A 25,191-nucleotide genomic window follows, 5' to 3' on the forward strand; every position below is an offset into this window, starting at 1 on the left:
GCATGTGTATCATCATGTTAGGACCACAAGAAGTAGGTACAGGGGGAGAGCATAGGTAGCTTAGTACTTGATTGGAGCAGAGATTGTCACAGTAGGGGTAGGAGGGAATCATAATGATGTGCTGGGTGTTGTGTGGGGTTCTAAGCGTGGATAGGTGTGTGAAGGAGAGGAAGATATAAACATAGACAATATATATGTACGTGTGTGTTTGTGTATGTGTGTTCATGTGTGTGTCTGTTTGTATGTGTTCATGTATATGTGTGTGTGTGTGTGTTCGTGTATATGTATGTGTATACATTCGTGAATATGTGTGCGCTTGTGTATATGTATGCGTGTGTCCATGTATATGTGTGTGCTTGTATTCGTGTGTGTGTGTGTGTGTGTGTGTGTGTGTGAGAAGCTTTGAGATGTCAGAATATATTCTTGTGTCTTTTACTGTCTTTTAGGTCCATACAGTGGTACCAACAGCAGCCAGAGGAAGGATTGGCAGACACTACAGCCAATACTGTCTCATTCTTTACACAAAGAGTAAGTTTGTCAACTTTTCTAGTATTGACAGCAATGACTGAACACACTGCCCCTGGTGTTAACTCAGTGTCTGCCAAACTGTGTGCTGTGGCACAGTGGGGTACTGCAAGAGATTCCTGGAGTACCACGAAAAATATATTCGGGATTTTCAGGAAACTATGATCCAAGAATATTTGCAAATTTTGAGCATAAATATGAATTAATTAATTAAATCATAAAATACAGTAAATATAAATTATATGATGAACAGCAGTTTTGCTACAATATATTACATTTCTGCATTTAAACCGGGATTGTCTGTAAGTAAATTATTTAATAGTCCTGGTAGTTTTTCATTTTTGATTTATTCATAATTTAGATAAATTATTTTATGTTAATTTTAATCGATTTTTTGTTTTAGATTTAAACATGGACAAATTTTTATTGAGACCTCAGAAAAATGAGAAAGAGTGTCATAGCAAACAAGACAAACACAAGAAGTTTGGCAGATACTGTGTTAACTGGACATAGTTGTTATACATTAATTACTGGTATACTAACAGTATCCTGTTCCATTGCTATAATGTATTATAGAATCTCTCTATAGATTTGCTTGGCAACATTGTGTTATATGTAAATCTTGTGTGTGTGTATTCACACACACACACACACAGATACATCTACATATACATATTTTCATGCCATTTCTCCAATATTCTTCCAGTTGTATACTTGATGTCCACCTCTCACCAGACGGTAAACATATTTTCTCTACTTCCAAAGGTAAATATTTCTCTTCTTCGTCTCTCACACACTCTCTCCCTCTCTGCTCTGCCTCCCTCTCACTCATTCTCTTTCTCTTTCACTACCGTGCCACTGTTCTTGTCTCAGTAACCTCTCTTCACCCTTTCAGACGTCCATTTCAAAATGTATTCAGTGAAAGAGAAACATCAAGCTAGAAGTATCAACCTTTCTAATATGGTAAGTTGTTGTTGTTGTTGTTGTTTATATATGTATTCTCCGTGTTGTGTGTGTGTGTGTGTGTGTATTTGTACATATATAGGTGTGCATGATACACAAATAATATACATACATGTGTGTATGTGTGTGTGTTTACACCTGTATGTACCCGTATAACATCCAGACACACATCATCATCATAATCCATATTCTAACATCTTTTCCGTGTGGAGGCTGGAGAAGAATGAAGCTAGTATGCTCTGCTGGATCTGCAATGTCAGTGTGCATGTGCAACAGAGTGCACATGTACACTGACATTGCACATAAGAGTAATTAGATGCAGTGTGCAAGACTGCATTGGTTTAGTCATGTGATACGTATGGATGTAAACAGTTGCATGACCAAGGTGTCACACACCCAAAACTTCTTACCACACAGCCACAATGTCTAAATTTATTTTCTATTTCATCTTCTGTTAGACTCTGTCCAAATGCATTCCAGTCAATGACAGTAAAATGGTAATTGTTAGTTCCTGGGACAACAGTATGTAAGTAACTATTCATTCTGGTCTTCTTTTTTTACTAGTCTTTCACTCTCAATAACAATCCCCCCACCCCCACCTCTCTTTCTCTCTCTCTCTCTCTCTCTCCCTTCATGTGTTTGTGTATTATCTTAAATCAGGAGTTATTAATTTACCTCTGAACCCCTTTGGTTACTATTCCTTTTTGGTGGACCCCCCATAGCCATTCACTGTTTAAAAACTAGTTTTTGTAGATATTTCAAAATTCTTATTTTGTTTTTCACATATTCACTTGTTTAGGTTCAACTCTGTAAAACCTGAGAAAAAGAAACCCGTTTCTGGCCGTAAATACATTGGAAAGCAAAATGTTTTCATCGACCCTTAGAATACTAATGTGGATTCCTAGCTTACTATTTTTCTTGCTTGGACCCTTGGACCCTAGTTGAGAGCCACTGCCTTGAACCTATAAATTCCTCTTGCCGACCTCCTCCATAGATGAGTAGCACCACTATTACTGCTGCATTTACAGGATTCACCCAGAAATTTGGTGCCAAAATAACAAACTTAGTAAAACATTCACGAAAGTACTCCCCCCCTTTCCCCTCCCCCTTCCACTAGAACAACATCAGCAAGCAATATACAACACACGCACACACACACGCAGAGAGTAAGGAATGCGAAAGCAGGCTCAATCACTGGTAGCACATCTTTTTCTTATTTCTTGACCTGTTAAAAATAGCAGCCAAATGTCCTTTGGATCACACTTCTTTTAAAAGGAAGGACTACATTAGAAGTGCTACATAGTGTGCCACATAATCATAAACAAATAGAGTGGTCACAATTGGAGTGTCTTTGATCATATTTCTACTTGATCGAGATTGACCTGGGGTTAAACAACAAAGCAGCATGTCTTTGATTGTCCTGACTGATCAGGGAGTTACACACCACCTCCACCCCCAACCCCCAACCACCACCACTAACAACAGCTGTAGTAATAATGCTTTTGGCTTTCTCTCTCAGATATTTCTACAGCATTGAATATGGCCGTATTCTTGACACACTCTTTGCTCATGAAGATGCTGGTAAGTGAATAACACACCCTGCCTGTCTCTCTGCATATCTTAGCATCTACCTCACATTACTTCTGCCTCTAATCTGTGTGTGTGTGTGTGTGTGTGTGTGTGTGTGTGTGTGTGTGTGTGTGTGTGTGTGTGTTCATGTGGTCCAGCCATTGCCAGCAGCATGGGAAATTGATGTTAAATGGTGATGATGATGATGATGATGATCACACAAACAGGCTTCTTTCAGTTTCTGTCTTCGAAATCCACTTTGCTTGGGCTGAAACTGCAGCGGAAGACACTTGCCCAAGGTGCTCCACAGTAGAACTGAACCTAAAAACATGTGGTTCTTAACTATGCAGTCACACCTGGGCCTGTGTGTGTGTGCATGCATGCATACTTTTATTCGTGCATTTGTTTCGGGCCACATGGCTGCAGTCATGCTGGTACACCACCATGATTTTGCACCTTTACTTATGATTCTTCTTTGGTTGATTTCCTCAGGGTGCTGGGATTTCACATTACCACTCCTGTGTGTGCTTTTGCCCTGGTTGTCATCCCATTTGGTGGTTGAGGGAGTTTGGCATCACTATCAATCATTTCCTGACTATTCCTAAAATATATTTTTTTCACAGTCAAAGTTTAACATTCTACCATTTGTGGTTTTCTCTTGTTTAGTTTCTTCATTACTGCTGTCTGGCAACAAACTCATCTCTTCATCCTGGGATTCTGATGTCAAGGTAAGTTCACCTCACTTCTTTCCTATTTCTTTCACTGACTCAGGGCTTGGTAGAAAATAAAACTTTAATAAGATGTGTGCAGAGGAATTGAACCCAGAGTCAGATGGTTGGGAGGATGAACTCCTTATGTTCATGCCTATGCTTAACTAATTCCTCTTCTTTCCTCAACAAAATTCCTTCTAGTATTTAGATATATCACTATACATTCTGAGTTCAAATCTCGCTTAGGTTGCCTTTCACAGCTCATCACTGTTGGGGGTCACTTCAATATTCCCCTGCTCTATGGAGATATTTTCAGTGTTTGGTTTGTATGATCTGTGGTACCCTATATTAAGTATACAGTTCTCAGCAGTCCTACTTTCAATATATATATATATATATGCCAAATCAGATTGGAGCCTGGTGTAGCCATCTGGTTCACCAGTCCTCAGTCAAATCGTTCAACTCATGCTAGCATGGAAAGCGGATGTTAAACAATGATGATGACTTTTCAGATCTCTTCATTTCTCTTGTTCAGGCTAATTCCTATAAGTGCAGACGACAACCTATTGTCAAAGTCCCCACTTGGTTGTCTTCCATGATACTTAACATCCAAGTACCAGTCTCAAAGTTTTCGCTGTCCCCAATAAAAGGCATATCATGAAATAAGTACCAGTTGAGCACCGGGGTGGAGGGTGGGGTTGATGTACTCAACTACCCCCCCTCCACTGCCCCCACTTCCCAAAATTTCAGATTTTGTGCCTAAAGTAGAAAGGATTGATATTTGTTTGCTTTAATTCATGTGAGTTGCACCCAGATCTCATGTCAAAGAACATCAAGGTTTTGTACCTAAAGATGCTAACAGATGAAGTGCTGTGTAATTGAAAACACTGATGTCTGTGGGAGAAAAAAAGATTCCACTGAATGAGTAACGTTGCCTTTACATGGAGAGGAATTTATGTAGAATATGTGATTTTATAATTCACTTATTTTGAGGCTGCCAGAAATTTGGTCTCCATATTTGTTTGCTGACAGAATTGTTGCTGTTCCAAACAAAATGCTGGCTGGCATTTTTTTTCAGCTTTATGTTCTCAGTTCAAATTCTGCTGAGATCAATTTGTCATTCATCCTTTCAGATTTGATAAAATAAAGTACCAGTTAAATATTGGTGTTGATGAAATCAACCATCCCCTCCCCACCAAAATTCCAAGCCTACATTATTATTATTATTATTATTATTATTATTATTATTATTCTTTTTATGGTAGGTGTGGCATTATTCCAGCACAATGAATTTCCGATTATTTAACCAAGATTGTTTGGTATGTACACATTAAAGTCTATCTTTGATCAGTTTCTCATTATTTCTGTCTGTGTGTCCTAATGTAGAGTTCAGGTTTTATGTCCACTTTTTCAGGCTGGCAGGGGTGAGATGAGACTTCTTGAGGCAGTGTTCAATGCTTGGATGCCATTCCTGGTGCCAACGTTTACTTCTTTTTAATTAAGGCACTTTGTTCTACTGGTCTTCACACATCATACCATCCCGGTGTGAGACATAACGGTAGGACACACACACACACACACACTGACAAACCACTCTGACAGATATATACAGTGTTAAGAGAGGAATCTAGCCATAGAAATGCTGCCCCAAAATGAAATGCAATTGAGATGTGACCATCCATCTTATCCAAGCAAGGACAGGTTGGACCATGATGATGCACCCAACCCATGCCAGCATGGAGAATGGACATAAAAGGATGATAAGCTTCTGTACAGTTTTTGTCTCCTAAATGTCATGTTAAAATTGATAGAGAGTACAGTGAAGTTGGTGTGAGGAATGTGAAAATGCAACTTTTCCAACACTCTCTCTCTTTCTCTCTCTCTCTCTATATATACACACACACACACACACACACACGCACAGCATGTTCACACAGATATACATGTGTGTGTATAAGAGAAATACATATCTAACTGAATTTCTAATGTTCTTTGACAGGGTTCATTGGAACATGACTCCAGCGTGTACTGCATGTCTGCTGCGTTGGATGGTTCTTTATTGGCAACAGGGACGAAAGATGGTGGTGTGTGGTTATGGCACCTCTATGACTATTACCTTCTCAAACATCACCGATGTAAGTAACATGTCTCACACATTCAACATTGAATTAATGGCCTTTTTACACAAAATCTGTCTATAGAATTGAGAACTTATACAACCATGTCTTGGTTTCAGTTTTATTGGATTTCATCAGCTAACTTCTTTGAAATTTTCTCCGTTTGTCAGGGGAAGTTGCATACAACTGGTACTAGGGTTTATTTTCTTCCTCCATCTAAGAGGAAAGTTTCAACTAATTCTGGATGCTTTTGCACACAGCATTTAGTTTTTGTGCCATTGACCCACTTGAGTTATTTCTCTTCACTAGTCTTCCATTATAATTAGTAAATGCAATGAAGAATGACAAAAAAGACAACATGAACAGGATAAGCTTTAACAACTCTAGTATTAGCTTGGAATACGATGCATAGATGCCAGGGAAATGTGTCCTGTGAATCATCTGTGAAACAGAGGAAAGGCAAAGAATTGATGGGAAGAATAAGAGTATTAACATTTTGGACCTTCATCAGAAAGAAGAGAAAAAAAGGTCAAAGGTTGTGAGAGAGAGAGCGGAATAGTTAGAGAAAGGAAGAAATAAAACTGGATGAGAGGAAGGGACATGCAATTCTGGGAAGGGGAAAGGGTGTTGTGTGGGGGAGGGGATGGTGCATAGATTCAAGTAAACAAGTGTCTTATTGATTATATCTACTTGCAATAGTAAAGTGTTATTTATAAACAATTAAATCAGATTAGATTTCTGAAGAGTAACAATTTGTCAATTGTGGTGGTCACATCTACTTGACAATATTATTGTCTCTGGTTGAATGGCTGCTTGTGGTATACTACCATATAAGACTGATATTCAACAAAATAGTGTTAACTGCAGCTGAGAGAAACAACTGAGAAGGTGGAGATGAGGCACTGGGCTGTTCATATGGTTTGTGTGGCATTTCAGTGTCTGATGTTGTCTGACATCGAATGGCTGCCATAGCAATGTATGACATTACCACCATCATCATCATCATTTAAGGTCTGGCTTCCATTGGACAATTTGCCAGGGTCTGATGAAATGGCAGATTGTGCCAGGCCCCAGCTTTGACATGATTTCTGGATTCCCTTCCTTAATGCCAACCATTTTCCAGAATGTTCTGGGTTCTTTTTTCATGATTAGTGATGATCACCTTGTATATAATCTGTTAGGTTAAGGGTTTAAAGTGGCCCCTATAACTGAGAGAGAGCAGAAGATAGCGAGAGAGAGGTGAGAAAGGGTTCTAGGTGGAGGGATGAGAAGAGGGATAGGGAAAGGATTAATGACAGAGGTTGAAAAACACAGGGGTGGGTGTGGTGGCTAGGGCTATTCAGCATTATAAGGGACAAGTATAAGTTAATATATGACTGTGTATGGTTGTTGTAAGATGTGTTTTAATTTACCAAACTTTTTATTCTTTTCTTCCACCGTGTTAACAGGTCACCAAGGTCGTGTTAATTCAGTGATCATTAGTCCAGGTGAGTGTTATTTGTGTCATTTGCTATATTGAGTGAGTGATCATGAATAGAGTGTGTTGTATCTCTAGCATAACTCATCAATCAACTCCTTAATACAAACATCCCCTTTTTTTCTGTATACCAATCAATGTTGTTGTGTTTGTTGTTATTACTTTCTTGCTCTTTTACTCAATTGTTCTATTATTTACCATTTACACAACATTACTTGCACCCTATCAAGTGATGTTACCCCTGGGATCTTTCACAGGAACCCCATTGCAGCCACTTGTGTCCTTGATTGGACTCTTTCGGTTATTACTCACTTTACTCAATATTCATGACCTTAGGTGAAGATAAGCACAAAAACCCAATCTGGAGATTGCAATTGATCTCTAGTCTTCAGTATTTTGAAAATTATTTGAAACAAACACTGTGTTTTAGCAGGAATATGGTTATAAAAGGAATCAACATCCTCTGTAGACTGTATAAGTTTGTGAGGGTTGTGGGCAGTGCCCCTTATTTTAGAAAACAGTTACTGTACAGTTGTGTAAACGTGATCACTACTTTGAGAAACATCTAGAAAATTCTGTCAAACTCTGTTTAATAATCTTTTTTTTCTTTTCCCTTCTTTGCAGATAAAACTCAGTTATACACATGTGGATCTGATGGTTACTTCAAGATCCTTGATTCCTATTCTGGAATTGAAACATTCAGTAAAAAGATGGATGATGAAATTAGGTGAAACTATTTCTCTCTCTCTCTCTCTTGTCTCTTCATCATTCCTCTTGGAATTGTCTTGTGTCTACATTTTCACAGTTCAGAAACACTCTCGTCAAGTTTTACATCTTTTTTATGCTGTCTTTGCATGTTTGACCTGGTTTCAGAATAGTTACACTGTGTCCCTGCATGTTGTTAGAAGTGGCTGAAATATTTTGCAACAGAGAAGGCATCCAGTTGCAAAAACGCTGCTTTACAAAAACTGTCCTATCATTCCATACTAACATGGAAAAACTGATGTGTTTCTGTATATTTGTCAGTCTGTTCTGGCCACCTGAATACTTACTACTCAGGTGAATACACAAACAAAATAGATTTTATTCTTATCGGAAAACAGGAATACGAAGTGATTGTAAATGTCATGTTAGAATCCCAAGTGAAGAATTTGTCTCCCAGCATAAAGACAATTTTGAGTAGAAAGAACTGGAAGTTGTGTTCTTTGTTGGTCATAGATTTAGTAGGCACGGGCATGGCTGTGTGGTTAGGAAGCTTGCTTCCCAATTACATGGTTTCAGGTTCAGTCCCACCGCGTGGCATCTTGGGCAAGTGTCTTCTGCTATAGCCCCGAGCCGACTGAAGCTTTTTGATTGAATTTGGTAGGCGGAAGTTACTGCCGTGTGTGTATATGCTTGTGCCTCTCTCCCAAAGAGAGAGAGAGGGATATACATATGTATGTATACACACAAACACCCATTTGTTTTGCATTCATTTTTCCATGCTTGCAAGAGTTAGACAATTATGTATTATTGAAGCATTGGTTTACACCTAGCTGCCCTTCTAATCACAAATTCCTTCTAGTAAAAGAGTTTTCAAACTATTTTCAGGGCTACGAGATGACTTGCTAACAGAAACCTCAACAGCCATCACTGTTCACAGTTTTTTCATGTAAAATGTAAACATTCACACACACACACACACACACATACACACATAAATGTATGTGTGTGCAAACGTTGACCTCATGCACTGAGCTGCAGCTGTTGTCATTTATTGATATTTCCTGATGGCGGTGAAGGACCTATGTATTGTTTATGACCTTCCACTTGAATGTGTTCTTCTCTGTTACAGATGTATGGGCCGCTTAGATGGTTATCTGATTTTTGGTACTAATGCTGGTAGTGTTTGTGTGTGGGATCCATTCAACTTCTGTCAAGTTGACTACATACCAGATGCCCATCATGGTGAGTATAACATTAAATAACCTATCAAACAGCCTGTGGCACATGACATAACCTTCCAACAGGTTGTACCAACAAGAACATTCACCCGTGTCTATATGTGGGAAGTGCTAAAATGATCTTCACTGTACTCGTTGCCAACCCTCACCCTGTACATGGCTCGCACAGCTCTCACTAACCATTCTTCTATCCCAAGTTTCCTCATTGACCACCAGATAAGGGATCGGGGGACCCTGTCAAAAGCTTTCTCCATGTCAACAAAAGCCAGGTACAGAGGTTTATCTTTGGCTAGGTATTTTGCATCTCATCTAGGCTGACCCTCTCCTTAATTAGTTGGGCTATGACCCTCTCCATGACTTTCATTACCTGATCTAATAACTTGATACCTCTGTAATTATTCCTATCTAATGCATCACCTTTACCTTTGTAGCAGTTGACTATGGTGCTGCTACATCAGTCATTGGATATGACTCCTTCATGTATCACCTGATTGACTATGTGGGTGACTAGGCTTTAGCCAACACTGCCAGATATTTTGAGCATCTCTGTGGTGATTCCTGATGGGCCGGGGGCTTTCCCTGTCTTCATATCCTCAATTGCTTTATCTACCAAGGTACTGTCAACTCGGATAGCTGGTCCCTCTGTTGGCTCAGCATTCGGCAGACTCTCTTTCTTCCATTCATTTTCTTCATTTAGCAACCTCTCATAGTGGCGTCTCCAAACCTCTCTCTTTGCAGCCTCATTTAGTGCAAGTGAACCATCATCCATGCGAACATATTTCTCTCCTATGACATCACAATTCTCTCTCACACACTGTCTTGCAACACAAAATACCTCAGGTCTTTGGTCCTCACGGCGCAGAACATTGGCAAATATTTTCTTATCTGCTTCCCTTCTGGCTAAAGAAACCTGTCTCCTAGCATCCCTTCAGGCAGTCTGATACAATTCCCTGCTACCACCATCCTTCCAGGCTTGTCTTTTCCCTAATGGCCCTGTCAACAACATTGTTCCACCACTATGTTACTTGGGGTCGAGAGGGGACTTTGCACCATCCACAGATCTGGTCAGTGGCCCTCAACAAGTTGTCCCATAGAAACCCCCAGTTGTCTTCCACATCATGTGATGCTATATCCCCCTCTATTTCGTCAAAAGCTTTGAGTAATACGTCTCTAAATCTCTGTCCATTTGCAGGATCTTTAAGCTTCTAGACCCTTCTCCTCCATGCTGGTCGTCTTCTGAGCATCCATTTAGCGCTGATCCTGAAGTCATTAACTACTAGTGTATGTTGTGGGGACATTCTTCACCTGGGGAGGTTTTGGCATTTATAAGTAGCCATCTTTCCCTTTTCCTGGCGAGGATGTAGTCAATTTGACTAGTGTGTCCACCAGATTGATATATATATATATATATATATATATATAGACAGATTGTTGTTGTTTCGCCCTATTCTGTCCTCTTTCCCATAAAAAGTTACCATTATTGTTGTTGTCTTTGTCACTATCAGCTAATAATTGTTGCATTCTCTTTCTGTAGGTGCTGTGACGACACTCCACGTCCAAAATCGAAACCTTGTCACTGGTGGAGAAGACGGTCGTGTGGTATTGTGGCAAGAAGTGACTTCCTTCTCAGCCTATCTCTGACCAGTAGGGAGCAACAACACACCATGAACCTCTCATCTTGAGCATTCCATAATTGGTGGGGTGGGGAGCACAGCTGCCACGCTGCAATACCGCTGCTGCAGCACTCCAATACCACTGCTGCTACAATGCTCCAATAGTGCTGCTACAACACTCCAGTACCTCTGCTATTGCACTCTGATACCACTGCTGCAACACTCCAATAACACTGCTGTGACACTCTGGTGCTGCTGTTGCAACACTCCAATACCACTGCTGCCAGGCTCCTATGATATTACAATGCCACTGCTGTAACACTACGAAACTGTTATAGTAATGCTACAATACCACTACAATACTGCTGCCATACCACTGCTAAGAATACTGCAATAGCACTTCTGTAACACTAGAATGCCACATTTACAACACTGACAACCATAAAACTGCAATGTTACAACCACACCATTATGATATGAAGTTTCCCATCTTAATGCTGTTGCTATGACCACTTTGACATCCTACCCCACCTCTCTCCCACATCTGTGATTAATTACTTTAATTAAAATAAAAATTTATTCTATTCTTTATATTTGTTTTGTTTCATTAATTTCACAACCTACACACCACCGCCATACACATTATAATTCCTTACAATACAATCCCCCCCACCCCCACCCCGCCATTTGATCTCTGTAACATAACACAATAAGATGTTGCCCCTGATGGTCTGTTGTAGCTAAGCATCCAATAACACTTGGAACATCCAATGTAGAGAGGTTCCAACTAACCACAATGGTGAAACAGTTGTTGGGACAAATAACATAAACTTGTATTTCTCATAATCTCTCTTCAATTGTCACAACTAGTAATACTATTAAATCTGACAGTAACATAAGACTGGACGATGACAATAATCGATATTGGAGCTCTAAACCCAACAGTAGCAGTCGTACATCTTATGATACACACAACATATACTTTACACACACACACACACACACACACACACACACACACACACTTATATATATATATATATATATACACACACATACACTGATATATACACACAAGAGGGTGCTGAAAAGTTCCTAGCTTTGGGAAAAAGAAAATACAAGAGGATCAGCTAATTAGGACTATATTCAACATATTCCCCTCTCAGATTCACACACTCATTGCCGCGACCCTTCAGATTTTCTAAGACCTGTAAAAGAACTTAGAAAGTTGGGTCTCCAACCAGGCTTTTCACGATACCCTTAAAGTCAGGAACTTTTCAGCACCCCCTTGTATATGCATGTGCTGAGTTTAACCCTAGGCACAGTAAGAGACAGTGATGAGAATTAAGATGTTCTGCATAAAAATTCAAAATCACTGGTGATCTGGCTTTGTTCGCTAGGGAACTTCTCTCCCTTTGTCAGTCATTAAGATTGTGCATTTGTGGCTATTGAGTTGTTTTGACTCTTATTTCTAGCAGTGCTGGTATCACTTTGTATCCTGTGTCACTTTAGTGACGCCTGTGAATTTGCCTTTGGATTGTTAAATTGCTAATAAGCCACTCATATTATAAATATAGTGTGTCTGTCTGTCTGTCTGTGTGAATCCCTAAAACTCGAGAACTACGCAACCAATTTCATTCAAATTTTACAGATGCCTTACTTAGGGTTCCAGTTGTGTTTTAGTCAAAAAAAATTTTAACTTCTTGCAGAGTTCGAGCCCACGGCAACATAATATCTCCTCCACTATTTAAGTATTACATGTCAAAAGTGAAACAAAAACACTCATGTCAAATACTTTCACTTTAAAAATGAAACTATTCTACTAACTGAAACAATCACATTTTGATACTGTAATGACAGATACTTTCAGAGAGAGAGAGAAAGAGAGAGAGAGAGAGAGAGAGATGTATATGTATACATATAGATGTATATGTACACGTTATTCCACTAACTGAAACAATCACATTTCGATACTGTAATTACAGATACTTTCAGAGAGAGAGAAAGAGATGTATATGTATACATATACATGTATATGTACACGTATATGCATAGATATATATAGATATAGATCTATATGCATACATGTATATGTATACATATGTGTAGATGTATATATATATATAGATGTACATGTAATATGTACACATATATACATATATATATACAACTATACAGATATCTATACATATATACACCCATCACACACAAACACATGCACACAAACACACACATTAGTCATTTGTTTTCTTATCCAAAACTACGTCAAAAGTACTGAACGGATCTTTATGAAATTTGGAAATTATATTCTATGTATAACGGCCATAACTCCCATGAAAATTCATATATTTTTGATGTTGATGAAATTTTAACCCGAACATAACAGATGAGCATTATTTGTAATTCAACGGTACAACGGTGTAAGACTACCCTTTCAGATATACTTACATTGGGATTTCTGCAATGTGGTGCATAAATTGTCAAGTAAATGAAACGCATCTTTGCCTCCACTGATTCACTTGCAAAGTGTTGAGTAAAATTATTTCGTTGCAGACCTCCTTTGGGTCTTTTTATTATCACTGCGACACACATAGTCTCCAGTTGGTAACATTGATTTCAAGGCCCTCCTAGATGAGAGACTGGCATTCCACTTAATGTCTATGTTCCATGCTGGCATGGATTGGAGAGTTATTAATGTAGAAATATGGTATCGTAGCTACTAACAGTTGAGGGTTGCGTAGTCTAGACGGCGTTTTTAGATTTCATTATTCTCTTTAACCCGGGCAAAGCCGGGTATTTCTGCTAGTATATATATAAAAATGAGAATGTGTGTCTGTCTGTCTGTCTGTGTGAATCCCTAAAACTCGAGAACTACGCAACCAATTTCATTCAAATTTTACACATGCCTTACTTAGGGTTCCAGTTGTGTTTTAGTCAAAAAAAATTTTTAACTTCTCGCAGAGTTCGAGCCCACAGCAACATAATATCTCCTCCACTATTTAAGTATTATGTGTCAAAAGTGAAACAAAAACACTCATGTCAAATACTTTCACTTTAAAAATGAAACTATTCCACTAACTGAAACAATCACATTTCGATACTGTAATGACAGATACTTTCACAGAGAGAGAAAGAGAGAGATAGAAAGAGAGAGACAGAAAGAGAGAGAGAGATGTATATGTATACATATAGATGTATATGTACACGTATATGTATAGATATAGAGAGAGAGAGAGAGAGATGTATATGTATACATATAGATGTATATGTACACGTATATGTATAGATATATATATATATATAGATAGATCTATATGCATACATGTATATGTATACATATGTGTAGATGTATATATATATATATAGATGTACATGTAATATGTACACATATATACATGCATACAGATATCTATACATATATACACCCATCACACACACATTAGTCATTTGTTTTCTTATCCAAAACTACGTCAAAAGTACTGAATGGATCTTTATGAAATTTGGAAATTATATTCTTTGCATAACGGCCATAACTCCCATGAAAATTCATATATTTTTGATGTTGATGAAATTTTAACCCGAACATAACAGATGAGCATTATTTGTAATTCAACGGTACAACAGTGTAAGACTACCCTTTCAGATATACTTACATTGTGATTTCTGCAATGTGGTGCATAAATTGTCAAGTAAATGAGACGCATCTTTGCCTCCACTGATTCACTTGCAAAGTGTTGAGTAAAATTATTTCGTTGCAGACCTCCGGCCATTTTGTTCTGTTGTTAATTCTGTAGATGACCTCAAACACAAAGTCTTTCCCAACTTTAAACAAAACTACAAAATCACAATTGGCTATGTGAAAGAGCAATATTAGCTCCCAAAAACGTAGCTGTTACAAAAATTAATCAACACCTGATGCATTCTCTTCCCGGCAATCTTCAAACTTACAAGTCTGTTGATACAGTTCCAGATACAAATGAAGTGGTGAACTATCCTCCTGAATTTCTCAATTCGTTGGAGCCTCCAGGACTACCTCCCCACATATTATCACTTAAAGTTGGAACGCCTGTAATGCTGCTCCGCAATCTGGAACCACCAAGACTTTGCAATGGAACACGACTCGTGATAAAGAAAATGATGTCACACGTTATCGAGGATACCATTCTTTCTGGATGTGCAAAAGGGGATGACGTCTTTATTCCAAGAATTCCTCTTACCCCATCAGGAGCAGACATTCCTTTTACATTCAGAAGACTACAATTCCCCCTTCGTGTGACTTTTGCCATGTCCATAAACAAATCTCAGGGTCAAACACTGTCTATAGCTGGTCTTCTCTTGGAACAGCCCTGCTTCTCACATGGACAACTGTATGTTGGCTGCTCAAGAGTGGGCAGCAAAAAAAAACCTATTTGTATATGCTCCACAAGGGAAAACAAGGAACATTGTTTACAACGAGGTGTTATAATCACAACAGCAAGAAAGTATGTACATGATCACCTTCTTTTACAAAACTTCATTGACTTTCATATATTTATATTGATATACATATATATACGTGTGTATATACATCTCTATATATAAAGATGATGCGTAGTCTAGACGGCGTTTTTAGATTTCATTATTCTCTTTAACCCGGGCAACGCCGGGTATTTCTGCTAGTATATCTATATATATATAGGATTAAATGTAAGGATAAGCAATTTAGGCAAGTCATATGGCAATAATATGGTTGTTTAAGAATACTAAATATGTTTGTGTATATTTGAATTATTTTGTCTCTCATGAAAGTGTGTGGCACATTTGCTTGTCACTGCCATTTATAGCCAGGCAGTCTCTCTCTCTCTCTCTCTCCATTGCCTAACATCCTACCAATGATGGCAACAAAGACATAACAAACCCCATCAGACTTGCCTAGCTTGCTTGTCCTTACATTTATTCCTCTCCGTGCTCAAGTTTAAATCTCTTGAGCACTATGAAGTGTATTCTGTACACAGAATACTTGTCTCTAATCTATCTATATGTATATATATTGTTAATGTTTGTTTTTATGTTCAGTTCTAATAAAAACAAATTTGCTTTAATCTCAATAGTTACTCTATAGTTTTGTAGAGTACAAATTTATTATTCTTAAACAAGAATATCATTGACAGTGTGACGATGGTTTAACTGGTCAAAACTTTGAAGTCACTGCCAATAATATGCTTGTTTAAGAATAATGAATATGAGTGTGCGTATGTACGTGTGTATGTATATGTGAATATTTTGTCTCTCATTAAAGTTTATGGCATGTTTGCTTGCCACTGCCTAACATCCTGCTAGTCAAGAACTTCTACGAGATAACTTGTTTAGGGCTGCAGATCAGACATTTGGCTGGAGTGAAGGCCCAGCCTAGTCAGTATATTACATGGTGGTGGATTATTATGGGGTATAAGGTAATATGGGGTATAAGGTAATATGGGGTATAAGGTAATATGGGGTATAAGGTAATAAAGGCTAAGAGAAAGGTTTGGAAAACCTGCAAGGATGGTAACGGTAAGGAGCATTACCAAGTGGTTAAAAGAGCTGCTAAGGGACAGGTATGTTTCACTAGGGATAAGGGAGAAACTTGTTCAAGTTTTGCCATGTGAGGGTCCGAGTTGTGAAGTGTTCAGGATGGTAAGGCAGTGTGTGAGAGAGAACTGTGATGTCACTGGTGAGAAGTGTATTTGGAAGGAGGAGATGGTATATCTGCCATCGATGAGGAAGACAAGGCAATGACATGGAATTCTGTTATAAGAGGCTGGGGAACATGGAGAATGCATGAGATAAAAAAAGGACTACGTTCTAGTCACCAGACAGAGGGACCGACAATTCAAGTTGACAGGTCCATTAGGGATAATTGGAGGGATGCTTAAAATATCTGGTTAAGGTAGGATAAATGGATAGTTAATGAAGTCATACGGGAAGGTGTCATACCCAAAGGCCAAAGTAGTAGTGTCATTGGAAAATGCTATAAGGAGGAAGGTGATGCCTTAGAGAGAATTCAAACAACTGGATCAAGTTATGAAGATCAGAGAGAGAGAGCTATAGCAGAATTGATTTGTCACTGCTTCAATTTGTGCTGGAAGAGGTACCACAGATGCACTATTCTTAGTGAGGCAACTACAAGAGAAATACTTGGCTAAGAGTAAAGAATTATTCCTGACATTCATTGTCTTAGAGACAGTGTCTGACAGGGTACTGTATACTACTATAATGTGGTAGTCACTAGGGAAACTAAATGTTGACAAATGGCTTGTTAGGGCTGTACAAGTTATGTGCAGCTGTCAAATGGTGCCCGGGTGGGGGTGGGGGGTACTTTTTCAAGTCGGCGTAAAAGCGAGACAGAGAAAGTGCGATTGGATTGGGGAAGTTCTTTTGAAGTTGGTGTTCCGTGTGTGTGTGAGCGCTACAGTTTTGTTCCTGCTGCTAACTTTTTCTCTCTCTCGGTTTATTTTTCTGTTTGTTGGCGATTTTATGATCAGATTCATAGATACGTTTTTATTAATATTTTTTCGTTTATATTATTTGTTTTGAAATGTATTATATAAATACAGACACAAGCATAAATAAATGTCCGCTTTCTACGTCAGTCAGTGAAGGCAGTCACTGGCGTAAACTTTAAAATACATATCCTAGTAAATTCACTCAGTACAAGTAGGTTGTTTGGCAAGTTCAGGAAATACGATTAGGTTGACAGCAGTTAAAAGTGAAACTACATTGAAAATTGCTTTGACAACTTGTGACTTCTTTCGTCCAGCTTTGAAAACACCTCAACACATTCCTGGGATCTTTTTTAAAACGGGGGCCACATTTTTCATTAATGTTTTACGTAGTGCTTTTGGTACCGAAAGACTTTCAAACTTCGTATACTTATCTATTTTGTGTTATAGAATAGAAAAATATTTTTGTATTCGAATTTATTTCATGTAAAAAATTGTCTTATTTCTTCGTTTTATTTGCTTTTTTCTTTTTAAATTTGCTGTTTAACCCTAACCCTATCACCGATAGAATTGTTTCAGAATCGTTTGTTTATGTAGTCGGCACTTAATGTATATCGGCTGAATGGACGTCAGTGATTGGTTGAAATTACAGAAATACGACAACTTTAACATGGAATAACTTAGGGATTATGACACATTCTACCAGTGTTCCAAGTTTCAAAGTGTTTCGTTAATGAAAAATGTGGCCCCCGTTTTAAAAAAAGATCCCATTCCTGTTGTGAAGAATCTACTCAAAACTTAGACTAAACTTCTTATTGTCATCTAATTTACAGAATTTATTTCACAGACAGAAAGTAACGGGACAAAGAAGGATTTTAAAAAAACGCTTTAAATTTTTCCCGTTTAATTTCCATTATTTGCTGCCTATTAACCAGATTCCATCAAAGCCTTTCTTCACACTTCTCCAGTTTATAAATTCTTTCCTGACACAACTTAAACAAGGAATAACGAGAATGGACTCAGCCCTCCTTCGACAAATGTTGAACTTGACACTCGTAAGTATATAATCGATCAATTAATCAATCTGTCTGTCTGTTTTAATGTTTACAACGTATTTCAAACGGCAAACATTACGATTATAAGGAAATTTGTAGGTAAAATCTTTTCCAACGGGGTGAGGACTTTGGAAAATTCAAAAGAGCTGAGTTTCTCCCTCATAACTGTAGATATATGCGTATGTGTATATATTATGTGTGTGTGTACACACACACACACACATATATAAATATATATATATATATATATATATATATATATATATATATATATATATATATATATGTGTGTATATATATATATACATATACATACAAGAAGAAGAATATTTGTCTCTTATTATAAAAACAAAAGGGTTTATAGGACTGCAAAAGAAGTGCTCGAATATAAATGTGATGAAGATAAGCCGTTCTATTTGTATTATATTTGGATATATGTATATATATATTTATGTGTTTGTAGACCACGGTGTTTTTTTTTTATATATGATTAAATGTTTGAGGGGTGGGGTAGTATGTCAAGTCGTTGACCCAAAGTTAATGTTTGTTCTATAACCAATGCTTCTTTATATGTATATGTATATTATATATATATATGTATGTATATAATATATTTTTTCTTCAAAATATGCTGAAAAATACGGAGATTATGATTCTGAAAAAAGTTTCCAAAAATTTTAGTAAAATCTTTTTTTGAGATTTCTTTTATTTTGAAATATGCGGAAAAATACGGAGATTTATGATTCGGATAAATATTGTAAAACATTTCTGTACTTACGGTTCTGGTTGGGGTGTTAGGGTTAGGGGGAAAAAGTCAAAATTGAAGAAGTTGGTGGGAAAAAAAGGGGGGGTGGGGTAAAATTTCAGAATGCCGATTTTTGGCAATTATTCAGAACCTCCGTATCCGAAAACGGGGATTTTTGGCAAAAAATATTTTAAATCAACAAATTTGGGAGAAAATGGGGGTGAGGGTCTTTCCCAAAATTGAAGCGAAAACATTAAACATTATGGTTAATGTTTACATCGCCCACTATTATTGAAAGTGGGTAGAAATAAACGGTAAATTGAATTTTCATTGACCCCCCCCCCATTTTCCTAAAAGTTATGAGGGAAAAATTCGGATCTTGTGAATTTTCCGAGCCCCTCCCGTTCCTTTGCTCTCATTTTTTTCCTATTCGTTTCCTACACATTTTTGTTACACCCGTTGCACTATTTTCTTCGTATTTTCGGTTCCGGCTCAAGTTCTACCCGTTAATCCGCTAATTCTTTGAAAATTTAACAAAGTTAACGTTAACTTTCATTGAAAAAGGCATAACTATAATTTAATACTCCACCGATTTTGTTGCCTCATAACTTTTTAACGAAATCTAAAAGGGAAAAACTCGGATCTTGTGAATTTTCCGAGGTACTCTTTCCACCCCCTTGGAAAAGATTTTACCCACAAATTTCTTTATTATCGTAATGTATGCTGCTTGAAAGGCACTTCTATAAAATTTCATTGAAAAAGACCCAAATTCCTAAAACTTACGAGGGGAAAACTCGGATCTTGTGAATTATTCGAGGTCTTCTCCCCCCACTTTCCCATTCCTTTGCTCGCATTTTTTTTTTTTTTTCCTATTCGTTTTCTTCACATTTTTTTACACTCATTGCACTATTTTTTTCTGACTTTCGTTTCCGAGTCAAGTTACTCTTTATTGTTTTTACTTGTTTCAGTCATTTGACTGTGGCCATGCTGGAGCACCGCCTTTAGTCAAGCAAATCGACCCCAGGACTTGCCTAGTACTTACTCTATCGGTACCTTTTGCCGAACCGCTAAGTTACGGGGACGTAAACATACCAGCATCGGTTGTCAACTGAAGAGCTGGCCTTATATTCTTCTAATCCACCACTAACTTCATTACTTGAATCGCTGACCAGTCTATAGTTTTCCAGTTTGTAACATGATATACCATCAATAGAAATATTAATCTGGAATCGAACACACTACCCCCCCCCCCCCCCCCACTTGGATGCACAGTGCATGTCAGGTGGCTTCACCCAAATCTCATCCTTGGTCTCAACTGATGATACTAATCCTTCCTCTCCTCCAGTTTCAGATTTTATTGCGCTTGCGTATTGTTACTCGTATTGGAACACAGCTCTCTGACGTACTGACTCCATCTGGCCTGAGGTGACCTACCAGAACATTGCTGCCATCAAGGAGGTATGCCCTCTTTCAGCTATCTCTTTGATTGTTCAATGTTGTCTCTCCATGATTCCCTTTCTACTCAACCTATACCTAGTGGTGCCTGACCTCTCATTGATTCTGATCAAACTGTGATCAGTCCCTCATCCACTGGGCTCCCTCTCATAAAATATCATGCTCAGGACCCTAATAATTTCAAGTTGGGCCACTGCTCTAATCTCCCTTAAAATTTCTATTGGGCCTGCAGTTAGTTACGGTGGGACATGGCCCTTGCTGATAGCACATCACATGCATTGCCAAATATTTCCAGTTGTTTTTCCTTGGCCAGCCCTCAACTACAAACACTCCCTCCATAAAATCCTTTTTTCACCTGGCCCCTATTCTTCTTGCATGTGCCAGGGCTTCGGTGCCATTGGCAACATTAGCTTTCAGGAGAAATAAGAGAGGAACCCCTACAAATGACTGATGTCACCTTTACCCCTCGTTTCACCCACGATCTCAATTGTTAATGTCTCAAGTACTTTATGAACCTGTGATTACTAACACTAATTAAACCATCTTAACTTTCATTCTATTGTATAGTTTATAAACAATAAAACACCATACTCTAGAATTTCTGTGGCCATCTAGGATGTGCGGCATGTCATTTCCATGTGGTTCATTTTGTTTTGTACAGTAGGCCATTCAACAATTTTACCCACAACCCAAATCTCAACCACAGCCATCAAATCATAGTGTCTCTGTTTTCAAAAAACGTTCCAACCACGACAATCCAGCCATATAAAAGTATTTTGATCCACATTCCAAATATAACCATCTTGTCTATAACAGCAAATATCTGTGTATCTTAGTTCTTGGTTCCAGAATCACACACTTTACCAGAATGTGAATATCTTTTCTTTCAATTGCTTTTACTTGTTTTCTCTCTTTCACTCTGTACCCTCTCCCCCACTTTTCCTCCTCTCTCCTTCCCTCTCTTTTACTCCCTCTCTAGCAGTTAATGTCACTTGTATAATGGCAATATTAATACAATGGGATGTAATGCAGGTTTAACTTCTTTTTTTCTTTTCTTTACCCAGGACTCTGATGAAAAAATAAAATTTTACAGGATAAAAGTTGAAGAATTTCCAAACATGCTGGAAGAATCATTTAGCCTTAAAGTGAATCTACTTAGTGCCAAGTTGCAAAAAGTTGAAAATGCCTTAAGAAATGAAATTTTGCTTGATTTACAAGAAGAAATTTGCAACCAACATGCTAAAGTCTTTCTCCTTTGGACTTTACATGAGCAAATATTGGCCAAAGAAATCACCATTGAAATACTGGAAAAAGATCCTAATAACTTGTTGGCGTTAACAAACCAAGCGTTAATGTTCCTGCATTATGAAAATTTCCCTGAAGTCGATAGAGTGCTAGAGAAACTGAACACTTTAAAAAACAGCACCAATTTCCCTTCATTAGAAGCAAGAGGTAAAGCTGAAATTGCCTTTTGCATTTCTAGAATATCTTTTCCCCATTATCAACGTGCTATTGAACTTTTCAAAGAAGCTCTTCAGGTTTGCCCAAACAATTATTTTTGGCTTTTTCGCTTGGCTCTGCTAATTTATCGTGGGATAAGGATATTACATGATAAAGAAAAGATGGAAAAATTTTCAAAGGAAGCTACTGAAATTCTTCAAAGAATTACTTCAAATTATCCTCATCATGTTAATGATCAGCTAATGGCTAAAACTTTGGTTTTGTTAGGATCTCTTCAAAATATTGCTTTTGTTCATTCTCGTACTAGGACAACGATTAAATATTTCCAGAGAGCTTGTAGTTTGTTTCCTCAAGACTGATTTGTAATGGAAAAAAGTGCTTCTTTCTATTTAACAATCGCTAAGTATGAAGATGCACAGAAATTGCTGGAAGAAGCCATTAAAAGGAATGAAACCTCACTTTCACATCATCATCTTGGTATTATTTATAGGAATCAAATTCCTGGATACAAAGATTTGTGCGTTAAAAAATTACCCTTCTCTAATTGTAAAACACAAGAACTAAAAGAATTAAAAGTCGAAAAACGAATATTAAAATGTCCTGAGATAATACCTGATATTGAAAGAAATGAAAGTGTTGATAAGGCTGAATACCATTTTAAAAGGGCTTATGGTCTGGATCCTAGTAATTTGCATGTTTTGTATGATCTGGCTTTGTTATACAGAAGTGTGCGTGAATACGAAAATGCGATGAAATGTTTTGAAGATATAAACTTTTCAGTTTTGGACATTTGGGAAAAGATCAAATACTTCATTCAATATGGAAAATTTTGTTTTTTTCTGGCTGATAAAAAAGAAAGTGAAGAAGAGAAACAAGATTTAATAGATGCTGGTACAGATATGTTTGTCTGTGCCATCAATCATTTATCTGAGATTCTGGTGCTCAATAAAAGACAGAAACAAATTTGGGATATCAAAAAGATAATGAAAGGAATTTATAACTTTGCTGACACAGAATACAAAAGTAATCTAATGAAATTAATTCAGTCTATAAAAGAATTGCCTGATGAGGGAGGAATTTTCCCCAAACTTCTCAAAGAATGTGGTGGAAATGAACTTTCACAAAAACTACGATTGTTATGCCGGCAGGAGAAATTTCAACAAGCTTTTTTCCATTTAGAGTTTTCTGGTTGTCAACAAAGTGAAATTGATGTAGACCTTAGGAAAACAATTTATCTTCAATATGCTAAAGAGTTCTATGGAAAGAGACAGAAGGTAGCTACAATAATTTTCAAAAAATATTATGAACTTTGCTTTGGGTATTCCCAAGAATCTGGACACAAAGTATGTACACTTAGCTCATCAAAGATTCCTTTTTTTCAATATGATGTCTACATTTTAACATCAAAAAGTGATAATGGTGATGCTAAACATCTAGCAGAGAGTTTGGTGACATATTTTGGATTGCAAACTAGCTACGGAGACTCTGATTTCACTCTAGGAATAGGAAAAATGGTAAATGTTCATAAAGTAATGGAAGACAGCTGCCATATTGGAATTTTTTATTCCCCGGATATTTTATCTGAAACGGAATATGCCATGGAAATTATGAAAAACCGAAAATTGAAAACTGGGAAGATTTTTCTGATAAATAGTTCTGAGATACCCAAACATTTACAAAGTTTTCCTAATGTCGACTACAAGAACAAGAATCACACAGAACTGTTAAGACTCTTTGAATTGCTTTGTTCGTCAGAGATAGATAGAGAGATGGATGGATAATTGGAATGATGGACGGACGAATGGAGTGATGAACAGATGAATGGATAGGTGGATGCATGCATACATATATACGTATGTATTATTCTTTTCCCTTGAATTTTCTCTGGTACTCCATCACTACCAACTTTGCATTATATCATTAATTTTCTATATAATTTTTTTTTATATGTGACTGTGGATTTTCATCGATTAGTTCATGAACTTTGGTTCTTTTCTCTAAAAGAGACTTTGGTTCTTTTCTCTATTGATATTTTATACTGTGAAACTTAATTTAATTTTAATTCTTAATAAATTGAATTTAATTGAGTTTTTACCTGTAAATTTGGATTTTTATCCCTAATATTATTATTATTATTATTATTATTATATATATATATATATATACATACACACACATACTATAGCCTCAGGCCCACCAAAGCTTTGTGAGTGGATTTCGTTCACAGAAACTGAAAGCAGACTGTTGTATATATATGTGTGTGTTTGTACCCCTACCATCGCTTGACAACCGATGTTCTAGCATGGCCGCAATCACATGACCAAAACAAATAAAACAATAAAAAAAACTATAGCATTTTAATCCCGAGCAACGCCGGGCATCTCTGCTAGTATATGTATTCCTGTATAGGATTCACACTTGGTTGGTTGGCAATTATAAATATATACTATTTAGTAGGTGAGGGGTGTTTTAATCAGTTAAATCGACCCTTGTATATGACTGGTACTTAATGGTATCGACCCCAGAAGCATGAAAGGGAAACGTGACACTAGGAGGCCGTGAAATCACAACCAAGGCGGCCGTAACTAAATACTATAAGGTATTTCGTCTGACGTACCAAGCAATTCTATTTCTTTGTTGAAATATTTCGTTTCCTACTTCCAGTCACTTTCAGTTTAAGCGGAAATTTTGTTCTGCTAAATATAGAAGTTTTCCATTTTTCCCTCTTTTTTTTTATTGTATATAATTATACAATAGGCCACGTCCTTCGTAAACAATAAAAGGGCGAGACAAGGACGGAGCCTTCGATCTGATTAAAAATAGAAGCTAAATTGGCATAACTACAGGGTTTTACCCCCCAGACTTTGGGGGGTAAAACCCTGTAGTTATGCCGCTAAATTTCCTTTAGATCTTACCTTACCTTCTAAAAACAAAATAAAAAAAAATACTTAGGTATTGTTGTTGTAGGTTCTTTGCACTGACGAGATGGTCACGGCTGGAAAAACTTTGACTTTAATCAAACATCTCCTCTGTCAGGAATAATCTGGAGTTAAACAACAATAGCAATAACAGGAACAATAATATATCGTCGGCATCT

The 25,191-nt window shown here is 37.4% G+C and overlaps 3 protein-coding genes across 3 annotated transcripts in view; all 3 read left to right on the forward strand.

Annotated features, from left to right (window-relative positions):
* Positions 1-11,508, forward strand: part of LOC106879877 (protein FAN-like) — a 39,026-nt gene extending 27,518 nt beyond the window's left edge. Inside the window, exons 21-32 of the mRNA XM_089338622.1 lie at positions 447-528; positions 1,232-1,290; positions 1,421-1,488; positions 1,947-2,014; positions 3,008-3,069; positions 3,724-3,785; positions 5,033-5,086; positions 5,767-5,902; positions 7,333-7,371; positions 7,986-8,088; positions 9,196-9,308; positions 10,839-11,508. Coding sequence (XP_089194748.1) covers positions 447-528; positions 1,232-1,290; positions 1,421-1,488; positions 1,947-2,014; positions 3,008-3,069; positions 3,724-3,785; positions 5,033-5,086; positions 5,767-5,902; positions 7,333-7,371; positions 7,986-8,088; positions 9,196-9,308; positions 10,839-10,945 — 953 coding nt within the window. The 3' untranslated portion in view covers positions 10,946-11,508. The remainder of the gene's footprint in view (positions 1-446; positions 529-1,231; positions 1,291-1,420; positions 1,489-1,946; positions 2,015-3,007; positions 3,070-3,723; positions 3,786-5,032; positions 5,087-5,766; positions 5,903-7,332; positions 7,372-7,985; positions 8,089-9,195; positions 9,309-10,838) is intronic.
* Positions 11,509-18,164: 6,656 nt separating this feature from the next.
* LOC106879869 (uncharacterized) lies at positions 18,165-22,453 on the forward strand. The gene is made up of 2 exons (XM_089338624.1): positions 18,165-18,433; positions 21,698-22,453. Exons 1-2 carry the CDS (start codon positions 18,392-18,394, stop codon positions 22,451-22,453), a joined length of 798 nt encoding a protein of 265 aa, XP_089194750.1. The 5' UTR covers positions 18,165-18,391.
* Positions 22,454-22,459: 6 nt separating this feature from the next.
* LOC149131732 (uncharacterized) lies at positions 22,460-24,008 on the forward strand. The gene has a single exon (XM_089338623.1). The coding sequence runs from the start codon at positions 22,460-22,462 to the stop codon at positions 23,873-23,875; it is 1,416 nt and encodes a 471-aa protein (XP_089194749.1). The 3' UTR covers positions 23,876-24,008.
* The last annotated feature ends 1,183 nt before the right edge of the window (positions 24,009-25,191 follow it).

This window comes from Octopus bimaculoides, chromosome 20, assembly GCF_046866305.1.
Source record: "Octopus bimaculoides isolate indiv1 chromosome 20, ASM4686630v1, whole genome shotgun sequence".
Classification (NCBI taxonomy): domain Eukaryota; kingdom Metazoa; phylum Mollusca; class Cephalopoda; order Octopoda; family Octopodidae; genus Octopus; species Octopus bimaculoides.

Coding starts and splice junctions, on each gene's coding strand:
- LOC106879869 (XM_089338624.1), top strand. CDS start 18,392: ATGGACTCAGCCCTCCTTCGACAAATGTTGAACTTGACACTC. Junction 18,434..21,697: donor AAATGTTGAACTTGACACTC/GTAAGTATATAA, acceptor TTCTTTACCCAG/GACTCTGATGAAAAAATAAA.
- LOC149131732 (XM_089338623.1), top strand. CDS start 22,460: ATGGAAAAAAGTGCTTCTTTCTATTTAACAATCGCTAAGTATGAAGAT.